We start from the raw sequence: 20458 nt of genomic DNA, 5'->3' as shown, positions 1-20458 counted from the left end.
CACAAAAGAATCAAAGAGTTAAGAGCAAGTTAATGAAATGACGGAAGGAAAAATGAGACTTTACTCATGAACCCAAAATGATTGATTCATTAATCCTGTTGTTATTAAATCTGCAGCTCGGTCAGAGAAACAAACACGATATTTGATGTTTTTAATGCGAGTTATTAATCTGACAGACTCGGTTCCTCTGCGCACTGAGATCAAGACAACAAATAATCATGTTTTTATATCATTATTATCATTTGCATTTTGGCAGAAGTGACATTTGGACTGGTTCAATTGGACTCCATATTTTCCAGCTGCAACATTATATTCTAAATGATTTAATGCAAATACTTCTCTGCTTCTTTTTCCTTTTATTGATGGTGAACAAGGCATAATGAGGAAAATCAGGATATACGTGTGCATATGTTATGGCCCTGTCCATAATCTGTTTTGGTGGCTGTTGTTGTCTGTGCCTTTAAGTCTTTGCAGGTCCCGGAGTGGATGAGCTGACGGCTGCTGATTGGTCCCCTGGCCATGTGATCTTCTTCAAATCCCTCACCAGCAGTTGTCCCGGGGCAGCCACTGACAGCAGCAGCAGACCTGACCCTGGCCTTCAAAACTTGAGACTTTTGTGCTTGTGATTTGTGCGGCTTCTCTGAGTTTTGTATATAGTGTGTACATTAGTTTTCATTGTAAATAGCACTGCAACAGAAGGGGTGAGCTGCCGTATTGTTTTTCCTTGCACTGTTTTCTCCTGTTTATTTCAGTTAGGGAGTTAGGTGTAGCGCTTGTCTTTTGTTTGATGTTTGATTTCACATAGGGTTTTAGATAGCACCTCCTCCTGACTTAGCTTGTTTTGTTTGTTATTTTGGCCTTTGTTCACCCTGGAGCTTCATTTTTGCAGTGTAGATAATAAAACACGATTCACTAAGGAATTGGTTTCCCTCTGTGTATGGTTTTGGGGACCAGGGCGGGGCAGTCTTTTCAAACTTATGTTGCGTTCCTGTACCCCTAGACTGGGGCGTAACAGCATATATGTGGGGCAGCTGTAACGTTTGCGTCTTCTGTGTGGTAAAATTGTAAAGATTAGCTCTCCATACAGATCTGAGTTCTTTCTGCGCCTCTGCTGCAGTTACAGGGAAACCTGACAACAGATGTTTTCTGGAGAAGCTGCAGCACAGACTGTGTTTTTCTTTTCCTTTGTTTTCTGAAAAACATGTTAAATGTTGAAGCCTGATGGATTTTGTGCTTCCACTCAGTGGACGTGTTCAAAAAAGAAAGATTGTTTTCTTTTTTCATTCCTTTCTATGATGTAACACAGTTAAGATGCTAATGTACGAATCAGTGTGTGAACTTATGCAGCTTCAGTCAGATAATAGCAGCAGAATCACATCAATAAATCAAACATGACTGAGACAAATCTGTTTCTCTCCTGTCATCATTCAGCTGATTAACAAATGACTCATAGAAGAAATTAACTTGAAACTTTGTCTTTTAGTTTTTGGTTGTCTGTCTCTTTGTGTTAGCCGTGCATCAGGCTGGCCACCTGTCCAGGGTCTGCTCCGCCTCTCGCCCTACGTTAGCCCCCCGCGACCCTGACGGGGATAAGTGGAAGAGGATGGATCGATGGTTTTTAGGGACCTGAGTGTAAACGTGTCTTTCTTTAAAGCACTTTGGGTCAGCTTCTGTTCATTAAATTTGTTATGTAAATAAAATGGACTCGACATTAAACACAAATGGCTCTAATATTCAGACGTAACAGATTCATTCTTGATGTTCGAGGTATGTTTTTTCATTTCCAATAAAATTATTGAACACAATCCAGTGGACTGAATTCACTACCTGAATGTCTGGATATAGTCTGCAGGTAATCAGTCTGAGAAGTAACAGCTGTCAATAAACATAATTCATGCTGAATACTTGGCATCCGTTATGAATGAAACATTATTTTCAGCACTGTAGAAGCTACCTGGTAATTCTTTGCTTCTCTGGAGGGACTGTGACAGTGACCTCTGACCTCTGAGGGTGTGCGTCCGCCTGAAAAGTTTCCATCGTTTTTCTTCTTTTCTTTTGCTGCTTGTTTGCTGCTGTGCTCAGTGCTGCTGAGTCACATGACCACAGAGGGGGGGCGGAGCAAGGTGTGTCTGCATTAGGGGAGCAGAGGTTGCACAGATGATGAACAGCAGCCACGTACTGACCTTAGAGAAGGCGAATCACTGAAGTACTGATCCCATCACCCTAGTAACGATCTGACATCAGTACCAGTGTTGTATCAATACTTTAAATATTTAGATCGATCGACCCCTAAACGCACTGCACTCGACCTCTCCACCACCTCCAAGATGAGCCCAGGATGTGCCGGTCCATGTGGCCCATGCAGGCTACGCCCAGAGGGGCTCACTGTGTTTCGCTTGGCTCTCTGCAGAAAAGCTGCATTGCACTCAAACAGCTACTGGAACTGATCGCAGACACTCAGAACACCTGTGATTACACCTGATGGCGTTTCACATGAAGCACAGCGCAGCTGAGAAGGACAGGAAGTGAGGCACAGAATGTCATGGGTCTGGTTGTGGGTTTAGGATTCTTGGTTTGGTCTTCATACTTTGATTTATTGATATTTATGTTTTATTTAGTATTTTGGAGTCTATAGTTGCTGTTATAATTAAATCTAGTGTTAGACTTTCTCTTGTTCCCTCAGTGTTCGCATCCTGTTCTGTCAGCTCCCCTATGTTAAGTTCATGCACATGTCTGCATTTTCCCATTTCTCACTTCCTGTTTTATTTTGATGGTTACTGGTCTTTATTGTCTTCATTTTGTCTGCACCAGCTGTGTCCACTTTGTCCCAGCATCTGTTGCTGTGCCTGGTGTCTTATTCATTTTATGGGCTGTGAGATTCTGGAGTCTGCTTTTGGCTGTAATAAAGGTTCGTGTCTGTCTGCCCTGAGTCTGCATGTGCATCCTCTTGAAGGAAGGCATAGATAATTCAGTCACTGCTTAAAATCACCCACATTACACAGACTCAGATGAAATGCTTGCTTATAAAGCTCTGGATATTCGTCATATCTTAAAGTATCTTATTATCTTAAAACATAATTCTTCATTCTCAGCTCTTTGTTGTTGTTCCCAGGATATTTAAAAGTAGAACGGGAGGCGGAGCCTTCAGCTTCTGTGGAACCAGCTTCCAGTTTGGATTCAGGAGACAGACACTATCTCTACTTTCAAGATCGTTTGTCTGTTTTCTCTTTCAGCTGCTGTTTGTCTTTCAGCTGTGTTGGTGATCACTGTGATTTTTTGTGCTGTGGCCTACTTTGTCCCTTTCTCTCCACTTTTCTTCTCCTTTCTTCCTTTCTATAGAGTACGGAGCCCCGCAGGGGACATGGGAGAAAAAAATTAAGACGGACTTTTGCGAGATCTCACAAAACAAACTCGGGATCTCGCGAAAGTTTTAGCCGCATTCTTCGGCCTTCGACCTCCCGTTAGCTTCGAGCTAACAGGAGGTCGAGACCTACTACAGCCGGAAGGAACGCCGCTTTCCCGGCACATCATGCCTCGACCTCCCGGTCGGCTTCGAGCCGGCGTCCGAAGAATGCGGCTAAAACTTTTGCGAGATCTCGCAAAAGTTTGCGAGATCTCGCAAAGTTTGCGAGATCCCGAGTTTGTTTTGCGAGATCCCGCAAAAGTCCGTCTTAATTTTATTTTCTCCCATGTCCCCTGCGGGGCTCTGTAATAGAGAGTTTATAGAGCTCCTTTTAGTATGCACAGTGCATTTAGACCTTGACTCTGCTAAAGCTGTTAAAAAAGACGATCAGACTACAGATGTTAATTCTGAAGCTTATAGTTCGGCTGGATCAATAGTTCCATCATAGATGAATCACCTGGCTCCACTTCTTCACACTTTTCCGAAGTTAAAACTTAAATTTCCCACAGATGTGACCTACCGTGAGAATCTGCAGAGTAGAGATTTGGGATGACGTCATTGCTCCTGCCCACACACCCACTCACTACTATGAATACTCACCTGTACTTTGTATGTAAGGCTGCTGATCCAGTTTTTAATGATGACGGCTGACTGTTGCTTGATGCCCAAAGGCTGTGTTTTGATTCTGAACTTTTATGTGTCAGGATAAAAAATTATCTGATCCTTAGTGGTTCTTAAAACGATCTAAAATCAATGTCATATGGATAACACATAACTTATTAGATCATCATTATTTATTTCACAAAAACAAATCCAAATGAGGTTTGTGGGTATTTGTTTATGCACAACTCTTTGAAGGTCCCAACCAAGGTTGTTATCGTTAACGAAAACTAACGAAATAACAAAAACTAGAAGTGAAAAAACATTTTCGTTAACGGAAATAAAAAAATAAAAAATAAAAAATAAAAAAAAAAATAAAAAAAGGAAAACTAACTAAAACTGTAATGAGTGTTCACAAAACTAACTAAAATTAACTGAATTTATAGCAAAAATGTGTTTAGTTTTCATAGATGTGTGTGTGTGCTACAATAGTCAAGGAGTGAAAATGAAGTTTAGTTTCCAGATTTTTTCTTGCTGTGTCTCATTGTGCCAGCAGGTGGCAGCACGTTAGTCGAGTCGTCTGTGTTGCTGCTCCGTCCACGCGCAGAATCATGTCAGGAAAGGTCAGGAGAAAGCGCCAGAGTCCAATTTGGGATTACTTTGAATATGACTGTGTTTTGGATAAAGCAAGTGTCTTGTAGTGGAAAGAGACAAATTATGAGGGACATTTCTAAAGGGAAAAAATCCCACAAAACTTTAAGGGAACTTGAAAAGCTCACACAAGAAGGCTAACCTAGCTTACCTTGAGAAGGGAGCACACTCAACCCTCATCCCCAGAAACAGAAGCTAACCCAGGCAAGGCAGCGTGATGCATCCCGAGACAACAGGACGGGGACATCTACATAACTGTGTGAGTCAATTGGCTTCAAAACGTTTATCAATTCACTTGAACCAAAATTACGAACACCCGGTGCTGCAAGAGTTAATAGTCTCATTGGGGCCAAGATATACATTTTATAGTTGCCTGGTATCAATGGTTGTTCATCTGCCCTAATTTATTTATTTATTTAAAGAACCCATAGGTGGGAATGTGAGTTGTCTGTCTCTGCGTGTTAGCCCTGCGACAGACAGGCGACCTGTCCAGGGTGCAGGGTATGGCAGCTGGAATAGCAACATACCCAAGGATGAGCAGAAGAGCATGACTGATGTGATGAAACTGGGATTTTGTTGCACTTAATTATTGCAAACACAACTAAAACTATAACTGAAACTAATCAAAACTAAAGTGAAACTAAGGATTTTCAAAAAAATAAAAACTAAACTAGCAAACAATTGGTAAAAACTAATTAAAACTGATATAAAATTGAAAATCTGAAGTCAAAACTAAATAAAAATAAAAACTAATGAAAATTGCAAAACTATTAAAACCCTGGTCCCAACACAGCATCCCAGTCAGGCTGAGGTCTGGACTCTCTCTCTCTCAGTCCAGTCCAGTTTGTTATCTCTGTGTACTCTGAGGTATTTATAGTCCTCCACATCGACGCCCTGGATTGAAACAGGGGCCACAGGTTTCCTGGTCCTCCTAAAGTCCACAATCAGTTCTTTGATCTTTGTCACGTTGAGCTGCAGATGATTCTGCTCGCACCACCTGACAAAGGAGTCGACCACAGCCCGGTACTCCATCTCATCACCCTCACTGATGCAGCCAACCACCGCAGACTCATCAGAAAACCTCTGAAGATGGAGGTCTCTGTGCAGGGGCTGAGGTCTGTGGTGCAGAGGGTGAAGGGGAAGGGGGAGAGGATGGTCTCTTGTGGTGCCCCTGTGTTGCTGATCACCTCACTTTACAAAGCTCATGGACATAAAGTATGAAGTTGTTCTTGGTAAGATTAGAGAACAAGATTGCCCTGATAGCTGACACCTGGAAGAGTGTTGCCAGACAGTTACATATCTCAGCATCACTTGTCACTTTATAAGTGATGACTGGGAGCTCATGAGCTTCTGCCTCACAACCATTAGAAGTATGACACAGTAGGCCAAATATTGCTGTTTGGATTGAGCAGACTGCAGAAAACTTTGAGATTCCTCCAAGAAAAAATTGCATTCGTTCATGACAATGGCTCCGATATAGTGCAAGAAAAATACAGCCTGTCTACTGTACTGATCACACTTTACAGTTGGCATTGAATAAAGCACTGTGACCAGTGAAGCGCTTGGAGCAGCGAGGCCTCTCATAAAGCATTTTAAACAAAGGGAACTGACTTCAAGTAACTGGAAGCAGAGGCAGCTGGGGATGCAGGAACACACATTTGAATGAGATGAATTATCCTGTCAAAGAAGAGAGCAAGTCTGGCTGTACAGCACGAGCAGATGCATTCATTAAATGTTCTGTAAACCTTTCATAGTTATTTTACACTGGAAACAATTTGTGAAATTTAATTTGAAGCCCTATTTGGTTTCTTGGACAGAGGCCACTTTTACTTACCTATTTGCACATTATCTTTTTGTTTATGTTTATGTATGTTTCATGGGATTTTCAGAGCTTTGGGCTGTTTTTAAGTTACTTATGTCAAGGCTAGAGAGGCGGACTCAGGCGCAGACCACTAGTTCTTTCAAACAAGAGTGAATTTATTTACAGTGATTTCCCACAAGTGCAATATATATATATATACAAAGGTGTTCGGGAAAAGGGTCCGGGGTCCAGGACTGACAGGGGAAGCAGTCCAGGGTGGAGGCTTTCCATACACAAACAACAGCTCCTCTCTGCACCACCACTCTTCTTGCCCACGCTCAGTCACAGTTGCTCAGGGAACGGGTCCAGGGGAGATCTACACACATACAGAAAGACAGTCAGTTTCCAGGTTCAGAAGTACTCACGAGTTCAAATTACAGGTTTGCAGGGCGACTGACGCTGATGGCTCAACGATCCAGCAAAGAGTAGAGCAGGTCCACCATCCTAAGTAGGGCTCTAATTCTCGTGATCAGCGGCAGGTGTGCTGATCATCCCCAGGTGCATGGCCCAGGGGTGGAGCCCATACTGAGCTCCGCCCCGGCAGGAGAAAGAGAGAGAGAGAGCAGAGAGAGAGAGGAGAATAAACAAAACAAAACATAGCGCCAGACTGATGTCAGCTGGCGAGGTGCGGGGACCATGACAACTTATTTGCACATCATCTTTTATGTAAAAACAAAAAATTACTTGCACTTTAATTTGCATTATTTATTTGATTTGATTTATTTGATTTTTAATGTGACGGTCACATTAATGTTAAAAATACATTTCACTAGTTTCAAAATCATTTCTTCCATGTGTCATTATTTTATTTGCTGTGGGCGGTGAGGTACAGCATGAACTGGAGCCTAGAACAGAAGGTGTGCCCACGGAAGGCGGAGATCTTGGAAATTAGATTTTTAATTTCAATGGGATATTTACCTGTTTAAATAAAGGATTATTAAAAAAAATAACAGAAATGAGTGATTGAAACAATAGTAGACTAATCGACTAATCAAAAAATCTGCTGACAGATTAGTCGACTACTAACATATTCTTTAGTTGCAGCCCTAGACATCCACTCCAGGGAATATCGCCACCTCAATACTCCAAAGCAGCAGCCTGAAGAAAAATGATAAAATAGCACAATCCTAGCTGTCAGTCCAAATGGCCACGACCCTGATATTACAAACTTCAATACAATTAAAACAGGTGAGTTATAAAAACATGTATCCCTGTGCAGGTGTTATGAAGGGGGACAATTTCTATAGAGACCAGAACAGTTTCTGTATCAGGCTGTACAGCTGTGCATTTTAATCTGGAAGTCTATGGGGACTGACTCGTGCCCCCAGTGGACATTAGAGGAATTACACATTTTTGTGCATGTTTTCACAACGAATTTGTGGCGCTACAGCTGTGCCAGTGTTGGTATTTGCCAGTACAGAGGGGTTTGCTACCTATGCAAATGGGCCTGCATGCAGTCGTCCAAAAACCCAACATGGATGAGAGCCCGTTGTCATTCCTGACGCATAACATACCGGCGATTTGTCACATCCCAAGCGGTGCCATGGGAATGTGAAAGGTAACCTTGGGCATTCCTGAGATACTCTCCGGATTGTGAATGACGGTTCCAGCGGTAACACACGTTCCAGCCATGTATTCCAGCCCTAACCGTAACCTTATGCCTAACCTTAACCACAACATTAATGGTGTCAGATGTTTTCCAAAAAAATAAAATAAATGTAAATGTGCAGATTCAGTCCACACGGTTCTCATGTTTCCTCCTGTTTCCCAATGCGTAACATAGAAATGTGTTGGGTGGCCGAAAGCGCAACATCCCGACGATTTGTCACATAGCATAATAGCATAATAGCATAACAGCAGGCGGTGCTGGACCAAGGCCAGGAAGATGGTGAAGGACCTCAGCCATCCCAACAACAGACTGTTCTCTCTGTTGAGGTCAGGAAAGCGATTCCGCTCCCTGAAGACCAACACAGAGAGACTGAGGAGGAGCTTCTTCCCGCAGGCGATACGGTCTCTCAATCACACCACCACACAGTACTGACCCACACATACAGTTCTTACACACACTGGACTTTCTGGACATTGTTTTTGCACAACACTGGTCACTATATTCTTCATTTCCGGTTAATACTTGTACAGCTGCTGTTATTGTGTATATATTATTTATATTTAGATTTCTTCATACATTCTTATATAGTTCTATATTGTGTATTTTGTTGTACAGTTATTTTATTTTCAACTTTAATTTATATATTTTATCTTATTCTTCCCAGTTAAATTTACCCTTCATTCTAATTTGTGTTGTACAGTTATTTCATTTTTAACCTTAATTTTTTATATTTTATTCCTTCCTAGTTAAATTTACCCTTTTTAATTTTTCATATTTATTTCCTATCTTATTCATAGCCTTTCCTTTTTTTTGTTTTCTTTAGGTCACGAGCAGTTGTCCAAGCATTTCACTACATATCGTACTGTGTATGACTGTGTACGTGACAAATAAAATTTGAATTTGAATTTGAATTTGAATATGTTACGCTTTGGGAGTGAGGACGTGTTGTGGATGATGCCATGTGTCCATCGAATGCTGATTGGGGAACATTTTTGGCTAGAATAGAGAACTTGAGCTTAGCTCTTTGCATTATAACATCATTCTTCCCCGTGGCTGAAGGACCAACAACAACACAAGCAAAAGTCTGGATGATCGGGCATTTGTGACACTGTCCCCTGGTGTTAATAAACAGTTACAACATGTAGACAATGACTGCTGTCCATGGGCTCTGTGAAAGACCACCAAAGAGCCACGTTTCCCTCCTTCCTCTGGGGTTGGTTCATTTTTCAGCCCTGGAGTTGAGGGATTATTTGCACCTGGAATGTTTTATGTGAAACTTTAGCTTCTACATGAGAAAGACATGGATGTTGGTTCTCTTGTAATGTTTCCAGTTCTCTTTATGTAATGATGTAAATGAGAGAAGAGGGTGAGGAGGCAGACCCATGGGGATGCACTCTGCTTGATGCACTTTTTGTTCAGCCCTCTGATTGGTTCTTTTCAACCACAGTTCTGATTGGACAGCCAGTGTTGTAGGAGAGGGAACTAGCAGCAGGCTTTAAAATAGAAGTGAAATGGAATTGTAACCACTCAGAATAAGTCATGGACTCTATTGAGCTAGCACAGTGTTGCAGGATACCTGTTCCCAGTGAAGATCCAGATAAGATGGGTGAGTGTATCTGTCATGCACCGAGAGTCATGGTGGTGTTTAGTTTGATATTTGGGACAGAAATTACAGTAAAGACAGAAGTCAGTAGCAGCTCCTTCTTTGTGCTTTACTTTGAAGTTATTTTGTTAGAAATTCATTTTCAGCCTTGTTCTGAAATTTAGAGTTTTTAAGTCCAGAGATGTCAGATTGTTCCTTTATGTTAAGTTTAGAGTCTGATTATCACCAAGCTGCATTTAGAGAACTTTTCAGTGGAACTGAGTGCAGTGAGTGTGAGCTGCTGACCAGTTCAATATGAAGGATTTCTACTTAGTTAATCAACTAATAAAACTATTAACATTAATATTTTACAGATCTCCTAAGGAGAATACATTTTTTCTTCAACAATGACCTTCTATATGTTACATTATATTAAATTGTAACCTTTATGTAGAATACACATAATGTATATCATGAATGTAGAGCATAGTTAAGTTTTTCAGAGAAGGTCAAACATCTGATCCTTTCAACTGAAGAAGTCGAAATAAAATTAAAGTTAAAGTTAAAGTTTTTTAATTACTTTTGTAAGTTAAAAGGAAAAAAATGTATCTGCTTTATGGTTTGGTTTTCTCTGTTTTAGGAAACTGCAGATTAATTTATTCAAATTTTGCAGATAAAACAAAATGATCCTCAGATCTGCTGATGATAAAATGAGTTAGCTCTCCTCTGGTGATTTTTACACACACACTCAGAGAAAGGAAACAATCCCAAGCTCTTTTAAATATTTTGACTTCATTCAGTAGGTTTTATAACGAGTCCTGATGTTGTGATTGGTTTTGTTTCTCTTGCTTTGGGAGAATAATCTGTCCGCACACGTGGCTGCATTTTGCCGCCATTTCACTTACGATTCTTTAAATGTCTTTAACTTCTGTGGTTAAACGTGACGCTGAATTTCGACTCGTTACTCGAGCGAAGCTTGTCTTAAAACTGAAAATTAGGACTGCAAACATTTCTAGGTAAGGAAACAGAATAAATACTTTTCTGTGATTTACACAGTTAAATGAATGAAAGTGACAGCTAGCAGTTAGCCACCTTTGTTGTGGTAGATTAGTATCAGTAGGATTAGCTTTTTGCGTAGATAATGAAGCAGTTAAATCTGGAGATTATATTTCTGTAAATCTGTAAAAGTCACTTTTTAACTATTTGTTGGAACTTTTAATGCCTGTGAAATTAATATTTCTGTCTGTATGAAATACTTGGTGATCTAATCAGCATTTCCAGAGCTTTGAACAAACTAAACATCAACTTTTAGGGCTTTAAAAAGTCTCCCTGTTAAATCCAGAATTCCTTTCCTTTATGCTAAAGCTAAAGCATATAGTTAGGGCTAGACCAGGTGACCCTGAATCCTCCCTTAGTTATCCTGCGATAGGTGTAGGCTGCTGGGGGATTCCCATGATGCACTGGGTGTTTCTTCATCACTCACTCACGATTGTTGGGGTTTTTTAATCTCTTTTCTCTGTATTATTGTAGGGTCTTTACCTTACAATATAAAGTGCTTATTTGGTGCTATATAAATTATAAAAGTTGTAACACATATTATATAATAATATGAAATATATATGATATAAATTTAATTTAATTGTTGAAATGAATGTTTATCAAGTGTGTTGGACATTCAGGTGTGGAGCTGGGTGAAACTGTCAACTGATCAGCACCTAGTGGTGTCTTGGATTAGGTGGCACAGGAGAATGGCAGAGCGGCCTGGTCCACCTAACCATAGAATGAGGGTGTGTTAACAGTGTATTTTAAGTTTGCCTAACTTTCTTATCTCTAGAATAGAATAGAGTAAACCTTTATCCCACCAATGAGAAATTTGTTTGTGACACAGCTCTCATAGCAAGGGGAATATAAAATATAGAAGGAAGACACAAAGTGCTCCTACATACATAAGTAACTGAGGTTTGTATATACAGATACACACAAACACACAGTAACAGGACGGAGAGGAGAAAACAGCAAAGTGCACACAAACACAACCCGAACAGGCAGGTCGACTGGCGAGGACCGTCTGGCCGTGACATCCTCAGCATGGGTGACATCCCATCTCTAAGGAAGAGGCCAGCCACCCTTAGGAGAAAGCTCCTTTTCGCTGCTTGTATCTGCGATTTCGTTCTTTCAGTCACTACCCACAGCTTATGACCACAGGTGAAGGTAGAAATGTAGATCGACCGAGCTTGACTTTCACACTCAGCTCTCTCTTCACCATGATGGACCAGTACAGCGTCCACATTACTGGAGCCCCAGCACCAATCCATCTGTCGATCTCTCGCTCTCTTCTCCCGTAACTTGTGAACTTGCTGTAACCCCGCAAATGTGGCTCGTCTGTGAAGCACTTTGATGTACCTGGGACTTTTAAATGTGCTATAGAAATAAAATTGAAACTGAAACTGAAACAGAAAACAACACCCTGAGATACTTGAACTCCTCCACCTGGGGCAGGAATTCGTCCCTGACCCGGAGTGGGCTCTCCTCAGTCTTTTTCGACTGAGGACCATGGCCTTGGATTTGGAGGTGCTGATTCTCATTCTGCTGATTCACCGTTTCGCACTCAGCTGCGAACCATTCCAGTGCGAGCTGGAGGCCATCATCTGATGAAGCCAGCAGGACCACATCTTCTGTGAAAAGCAGAGATGAGAATTGTTGACAAAGGGCAGCCCTGGTCATAGTCAGCCACTGGAAATAAGTCTAACTTATTGCCGGCAATGCAGACGGTTGTATAAGGATCAAATGGTCCGTAGCAATGGGCCAGACATCCCATACTCCTGAAGCACCTCCCACAGGACATGCCGAGAGACACAGCCGAATGCCTTCTCCAAGTCCACAAAACACATGTAGACTGGTTGGGCAAACTCCCATGCACCCTCAAGTATCCTCGAGAGGATAAAGAGCTGGTCCAGTGTTCCACGACCAGGACGAAAACCGCATTGTTCCTCCTGTATCCGAGGTTCGACTAGCGGATGAACCTTTCCAGCACCCTGGCATAGACTTTCCCAGGGAGGCTGAGGAGTGTGATCCCCCTGTTGTTGGAACACACCCTCCGGTCACCCTTTTTAAAGATGAGAACCACCACCCCAGTCTGCCAGTCCAGAAGTATTGTCCCTGCTCTCCACCAATGGACAACATTGTAGAGGGATGTCAACCAAGACAGCCCTACAACATCCAGAGCCTTCAGCAACTCAGGGTGAACCTCACCCACCCCAGTGGCCCTGCCACCAAGGAGTTGCTTAACTGCCTCAGGGACCTCGCCCCTGGAGATAGACGAGTCGTCTCCCTTGTCCCCAGACTCTGCCGTCTCCACAGAAGACATGCCAGTGGGATTAAAGAGGCCCTCAAAGTATTCCTTCTACTGACTGACACTGTTCTCAGTTGAAGTCAGCAGTGCTCAACCCACACTAAACAGTGCAGGTAGAGCACCGCTTTCCCTTCCTGAGTTGCCTGATGGTTTGCCAGAACCTCTTTCAAGGCAGTTTAAAAGCCTTCAAAACCACACCTGAGTTTTTCCTGCAGCCACTGGCTGAGCTGCGTTCCGCTTGGCCTGTCGGTACCTATCAGCTGCCTCCAAACTCCCACATGCTAAACAAGAACAATAGAACTCAGTCTGGTGCCTTCCTTCACCTTTGGTGTCCACCATTTGGTTCGGGGGTTACCACCACAACAGGCACCAACCAGCCCAGTGCAGCGGCTTCGGCAATTGAGGTGCTGAACATGGTCCATTCAAATTCAATGTCCCCAGTCTCCCTCGGGATGGTGTTGAAGCTCTGCAGAGGTTTTAGCTTCTGCTGGGCATTCCCAGCACACCCTCACTGTACGTTTAGGTGTGCCAGGTCTGTCCAGCATCCTCCTCCACCACCTGATCAAACTCACTGCCAGATGGTGATCAGTTGACAGCTCAGCCCCTCTCTTCACCCGAGTGTCCAGAACATATGGCTGCAGATCTGGTGATACAATCACAAATCGATCATCCGCCTGTGGCCTAAGGTGTCACATCCACTTATGGACAACCTTATGTTCGAACACAGTGTTTTTTATGGCCAAACTCTGGTTTGCACAGAGGTCCAGTAACAAATCACTGCTCGGGTTCAGATCCGGGAGACAGTTCCTTCCCATCATGCCCCTCCAGGTCTTGCTGTCATTGCCCACATAAGTGTTGAAGTCTCCCAGTAGGACAATAGAGTCTCCAGGTGGAACACCCTCAAGCATCCTGCCCAAGGACTCCAAGAAGTCTGGGTACTTTGAACTGCTATGCGATGATGACAGTCACAACCTGTTTCCTGACCTGAAGGCGCAGGGAACAAACCCTATTGTCCACTGGGAGAAACCCCAACATAAACCTCAAAAGTCTGACAAAGGAGGACCCATCAACAGCAGCGCTGCAGTTTAACACGTCTTTATTGGCTTTCCAGCTGCCCTGCTCCTGTAGCACAGACACCACCCCCTCCTATGGTCCCTGCATGATCTTTAACAGGGGAGACATGATTAGATGATGGGGTCAGGTGTTTGAGTCAGCCTCCCCAACACCACACTCTGAACCCACTGCTGAACTCACCCCTCCCCTGCAGCTGAGCCACAATCCACATCCTGCCACATACCCGACAGCCCGACTTAGGCTGGAGAGCCTGACAACCCATGACAACCTCCCCATTGTGTGCAGCTTTGCTCTAAGATCCAGAACATATTGAATCTAATTTTTCGCCGCGCTCGGACCTTCCTCTCACTTTCTTTAATCAGGTCCAGCACTCCCTGCAGCTTCCTGCCAAACAGCCACTCAAGGGTAGAAAATCCCATGGAGACCCGAGGCATCTCCCACACTGCAAACAACAGGAGGTCTAACCATCCCTTAAATCTGTCCCCTGAATTAGGGGATGCGTCAGGTGCGGGCTAACCGCAGCCCTCACTGCAGGGCTGCAGTTTTCCCTTGTATTTAATTTGCAGCAGGACTATGGGACACTGGGACACTGGGACATGGGGCATAGGACATTCGTGGAAGTCCCCATTCACAGACGTAACCTCCACACACTCTGCCTCCAACAATGCCACAGGTCAAACCAGGGTTTGGTGAACCAGGGTATGCTTGCAGCCCATGTCCACCAAGGCCTGGCATATACCTCCTTGACACCTTACAAGTACGCTGTACGTCCCTCTCACTCCGAGGGAGTTTATTGGAGGGCCGGCAACACTGAAAACTTGTCCTACCTCCATCTGTGGGCACTCCCGTTGGAGATAGTGCGATAGTGAAACATCCCAGAGCGTCCTGCTTGGATCTGGCAATAGTCCTCAGGCTCTCAGCCTGCCTGCAGCAGGCGGTTCACTACCGCCTGCTGCAGGCAGGCTGAGAGCTGCCTACAGCAAGCTGCCTAGGCTTCACCTGGGCTTCACAGCGCGGGAAGCAGCCTCAGCGCCCACTCCTCCTCTGGACAACAGCACGCCACCGCTGTGGCCCGAAATACCTCTGGGAAGGCATGAGGGTCATCTCCCTCCCCCATGCAGTAGTGGGACACCACAGACTCTCACAGACCATCTTGGGCTGCTGCTGCCTCTACAAATATATTTATTCTCAGTGCTGTGTGCTCTGTCCCTTTCTCTCTCTCTATCACTCTTCTTGCCCTCTGTTTTTCTCTCCTTCTGTTAAATTTCTCCCTAACTTCTTTCTTTTTTTTTCTTTTCTTTTCCATCCCACAGTCTTGTCTGTTATGGTTGTAATAATCCAAAATTAAAAATCCTAATAAAGCTCTAATAAAATATGACTATCAAGTGAACCATTATAGTCAATGACATAATGCTCCACTTGTGAAAGTTAATTTGTTTGGCATGACAACAACTCTGACTGACACCCAGTTGTTGTCTAAAACTAAAGAATAATAGATTTGATCAACTGGTCTCTCAATGCAATTTACACGCTGTTCTCAACGAGAAGCCCAGGCTTGGGCAAACCCGATTGTCCTGCAGAGATGTTTGAAAAGTGGCGCATCGCCTGTCTGGCGGCACTCTCGATGGAGGACATTGAAGACATCTATCTATTCGGAACCATGACAACAGAGTTCTTGCTGATTGGAGCTGGCTCGGCGCTGGCTTATCGAAGAATAAAGAAAGTGTTCACAGCTGTTCAAAAGCGCACAAGACTGGACAGCATGATTGAGTAATGTTTAGGGCCATGAGTACTCAGACTGTGCTTATTGAACACAATATTGATAAGATCTTGGAGAAGCTCACGGCTCTGCAAAGGAAATTGGATAGACCTGGGTACCAGTGACGGATATTAGATTACATGCATAATTACATGCAGCCTGCTCGCTCTAACACTACATCAAATAACCGTGATCTCATTTGGTTACCCATTGCTAGCTGGAAGGCCTCAAGGCCGAAGCTGGCTGGAAAAACAAATTCTTCCTGATTATTGAACTGTGATTTTGATTCTCTGCCTACATCCTTCAAGGTCACCTGCGTTGGCTGGAGGATTGTTGACTTTTGCTTAAAACTAGGTGAAAAGACACTCTCTCTTCAGCTGATACAGGATATACACACACACACAGACACACACACACAGATATACAATCACACTCCTCCCCCCTCCAAATGCTTCCGAAGCACGTCCTTTATGTTTTAAGTTGTGAAGATTCAGGTACTGTTTTTGTTTTGTTTGGGTTTTTTGTAAAAGTGATACAATGATGCATACGACATTAACAATACACTTAACATTAAAAGAAAATCTTGTGACAATAAATGAACATTTTTCTCATGAACTTTCTGAAAATTCAAGACAGTGGCTAATTTTAGGAAAGTCACCAACTTTACATACATCTATTTATATAAAATTTGTCACTCATCTTGTGGGCTTCTGTGGGCCTCTGTCAAAGGCCTGGGAGCTTCAGGGTCCTGTGCAGTATCGGTGATATTCCTACAACTGTGCTCTTATGTACAGAGATCTTGGATGTTGTTCGTTGGGTCTGGTGGAGCCACTTGCCCAGATTGGGGGGTATTGCCCCAAGTGCTTTGATTGCCACTGGGACCACTGTTACCTTCACCCTCAACATCTTCTCAGGCTCCTTACTGAGCTCTTGGTACTTCTCAGGCTCCTCATGTTCTTTCTTTCTGATGTTGCTATTACTCGGTATAGCTACATCTGTCACTACAGCCATCTTTCTCTACTTGTCCACTGCTACGATGTCTGGCTGGTTAGCCATCACCAGTTTGTATCTCTGTATCTGGAAGTCCTAAAAGATCATTCTCAACACCCTAGGTGGTGGGAAGCCCTTGGGTCTCTGGTCTCTGGGCCCAGAGCTCAGTCTGCTCTGGCGTAGCTGGCTGCCAGTGGAGCCTGTGGGCTGCTGGGTGACCCCCTACCCTTCCAGTCCATTGGTAGGTTTTCTTGATATCAGCCACTTCCTCTATCTGCTGGTGGTACATTTCATGCAGGGGCCTGTCCTTCCAAAAGGGTTCATCTTCTTGCTCCTCTTTTTTCTCAGGCATCTGTTGCCTGAAGTATTCACTAAGCACACTATCAGTAGTGGCTTCTTCCTGATGTACTCATGAAACTTTGTTGTCTCATCCTAGATGGTGGTTTTGACACTCACTAGTCCTTAGCCCCCTTCCTTCCACTTAGTGTACAGTCTCAGGCTGCTGGACTTGGGTTGAAACCCTCCATGCATGGTAAGGAACATTCTTGTTTTACTGTCAGTGGATTCTCACTCACTTGGACGAGTGACGAAACGTTTCTCCCATTGAAAACGTTACGTCCAGATGAACAGACTTACTTACCTGGACGATTGAGAAGGCATTGCTGCCATTGAGTTTCAATCCATTGAAAATATTTTTCTTGCAACTGATTGTGGACTCTTCACCATCATTTTCATTCTCTATGACCACACTACAGCTTTTGATACAACTTCCCACCGCGCCATTTTTATAATTTATCGCCTACGTCTCTGCAATATTTTTAAAAAATACAACATTCAACTTCACTGTTATCACTGTTACCCAGATGACACCCAGCTCTATTTGTCTTCTAAAACAACTACTATACTCCCACCCACATTCACTTCTGTTTAAATAAAATTAAACTTTGGTTTACATACATTCTTAAACTTAATGGCAATACAAGTGACTTAGTTCTTTTTGGCACCAAATTTATACCATCTAAATCTAACGTGATCTTTTAATAACTCAGTTGTCATATCTTCCCTTTAGGTTGAGAGTCTGAGTGTCATCCTTACCTTCATCGCGAACATAAACAATATAACCCAGTCTGCCTATCTTCATCTTTGCAATATTAATGCCCTTCATTCCTCACTCACTGAGCAGGGTCCATGCTCACAGGTGCCGCTAATCAGGTGCCTAATTGTCATCACCTGGGGTACCAGATGCTCAACACAAGAAATAGGAAAAAAACAAAACACAAATGTGGCACCATTTAAGGGGAAAAAACATGTTTTCCCAGAATAATCAAACCACAGTTTATTTCAGAATTTTTAAAATGTGTTATATTTCTGTGTTTGCTATATGTGTACATATTAGTGCTGTCAACATTAATCTCGTTAGAATGATGTTAACGCCATGCACAGGGCGATCCGAGATTTGCCGCGTTAATGCGGTTATGGCGTTAACGTCATTCTAACGAGATTAACGCTGACAGCACTAGTACATATTTATTATCAGAATGATCTTCAATAACCTACAGCGCATGTTAAAACATCTTAAGGCAATCAGGTCGGACAATGATGGAATTCAGTGGGCGTTTAATTTTAACATGTTTAGATTTTAGAATTTTTACATCAAAGCAAATTCTTGAGTTTACAAAAAATATACTGCACTAGTGCACTTTAAAGTCTGATTAATGACTTCTGGATGAAACATTTGGGTGCATGTTGTGTCTAAGTGTTAAAAATGTATTTGTCAGGTTTGAGTAAGACCAGCTAATTCTCACTGACGTTCTTCCAACAGGTGAGCTGAGGATCGTCCTGTATGGACAGAGTGGACAGGGTAAAAGTACTCTAGGAGGCATCATCCTGGGCAACAGAGAGATATTCATTTCTGATAAGGACTCAAAGAAGTGCCGTAAGGAAAAAAAGACCATCACGGGTCGAGAAGTGGTTGTTGTTGACACTCCAGGTCTGTTTAAAGTAGATGATGATGGAGAGAAAGTGGTGGAAGAGATCAAGCGGTCCATCAAACATGCTGAACCTGGTCCTCATGTCTTCCTGTTCGTGGAGAGGTTTAAAGAGATCTCACAAGAGAAATTAGACGCACTGAAGACTTTTCAGGACACGTTTGGTAAACAGGCAGTGGACTACACTATAGTGGTGTTCACCACTAAAAGGAAGGAAATCGACGACGCTTTCATGCAGGAAACACTGACATCCCTCACAAGATTAACCGATCAGTTCCAGCAAAGATACTTTGTTTTTAACATTAGAGACGAACAACAAGGGCCTCAACTCGACGAGCTGCTGGGGATTATAAACAAGATGACGGGAGAAAAATGTCAACCTTTCTACACGTCTAAGATGCTCCAGGAGGCTGAGGAAGCTCTGAAAACACGAAAGGAAACAAAACCAAAGCCAGAAGAAGAGTGGCGCTCTTTTTATGACCGGTGTGGTTTGATTGGAATGGCTGTCGGCTGTGCAGCAGGGTATTTTATTTGTGGTGGCGAGCTGACGCCTACAACAGGAGCTGGGGTTGGAGCTGTAGTTGGTATGATGCTGTTCGTGGGAATAGCGTTTTTAGGCGTACTTGCTAAAATTAAAATTCAGGCATGATGCAGATAGATTTCAGACAGCGTCAGTGATTTTGTTGCTTACGCTGATCACACCAAATCTAAAATCTAGAAAATCATAAAGGGGAAATCATGGTGGTTGTAGGTTTAGTTATTTTAGTTAATGTTTTCATGATTTTTACGCTGCAATAGGTGTAGCCTGCTGCGTGCTTCCCATCACGCACTGACTGTTTCTTCTTTACTCACCATGTGTTTATACACCTCTGCATTGGTTCTTATTAATCTCTGTCTCTTTCACAGCATGTCTTCATCCTGTCTTCCTTCCTTCTTCCCCAACCAATCACAGCAGATGGCCCCGCCCCTCCCTGAGCCTGGTTCTGCTGGAGGTTTCTTCCTGTTAAAAGGGAGTTTTTCCTTCCTACTGTCTCATTGAGGGTCATATGATTGTTGGGGTTTTCTCTGTATAATGTGAGGATCTTTTCTGTACAGTATAAAGAACCCTGAGACAACAGTTTTTGTCATTTGGTGTAAAATAAATAAAATTGAACTGAACTGAAAATCACAACAACAGCTGCCTCAAGGTGCTGGTGTTATTAAAAGTGATTTGTCACATACCAAGTGGACCAATACCCAACAAGACCAACAAGTTACTGTATCTACAAATTCAGTAAAGAACTGTAATAGTGACCAACCACAAATGGAGAGCTATGTCCACAGAATGATCACAGTGGGTGTGGTTCAGCACCATCACGGCCAGCATCATTCACAAGCGAACCATGAGAAGTGGGCCAGTTTTGGGTTTAAGAAATAGGAGATTAAAGTGAAAGTTTTACAAACATGTTTAACGCCGACGTCTGTCAGTACCGAAGATTACGTCATGTGGTTGGTTGAGGGCTGTGTGGCAGCTCCTAGAGTCAGTCCTCATTCACAAAGTGCTCTACAAACACGAACGTTACGGCTAACAGCTGGATTTTCCCGTTTGA

General features: G+C 43.1%; 1 protein-coding gene across 1 annotated transcript; it reads left to right on the top strand.

The window, feature by feature from the left end:
- Positions 1-9642: 9642 nt before the first annotated feature.
- LOC120733536 (GTPase IMAP family member 4-like) lies at positions 9643-19823 on the top strand. The gene is made up of 2 exons (XM_040031807.1): positions 9643-9730; positions 18704-19823. The coding sequence occupies exons 1-2, from the start codon at positions 9664-9666 to the stop codon at positions 19516-19518; spliced, it is 882 nt and encodes a 293-aa protein (XP_039887741.1). The 5' UTR covers positions 9643-9663; the 3' UTR covers positions 19519-19823.
- The last annotated feature ends 635 nt before the right edge of the window (positions 19824-20458 follow it).

Source organism: Simochromis diagramma, unplaced genomic scaffold, assembly GCF_900408965.1.
Source record: "Simochromis diagramma unplaced genomic scaffold, fSimDia1.1 OVJJ01000228.1, whole genome shotgun sequence".
Lineage (NCBI taxonomy): Eukaryota > Metazoa > Chordata > Actinopteri > Cichliformes > Cichlidae > Simochromis > Simochromis diagramma.
Note: the sequence above shows the minus strand (reverse complement) of the source record. Positions and strands in the feature narration are given on the sequence as shown.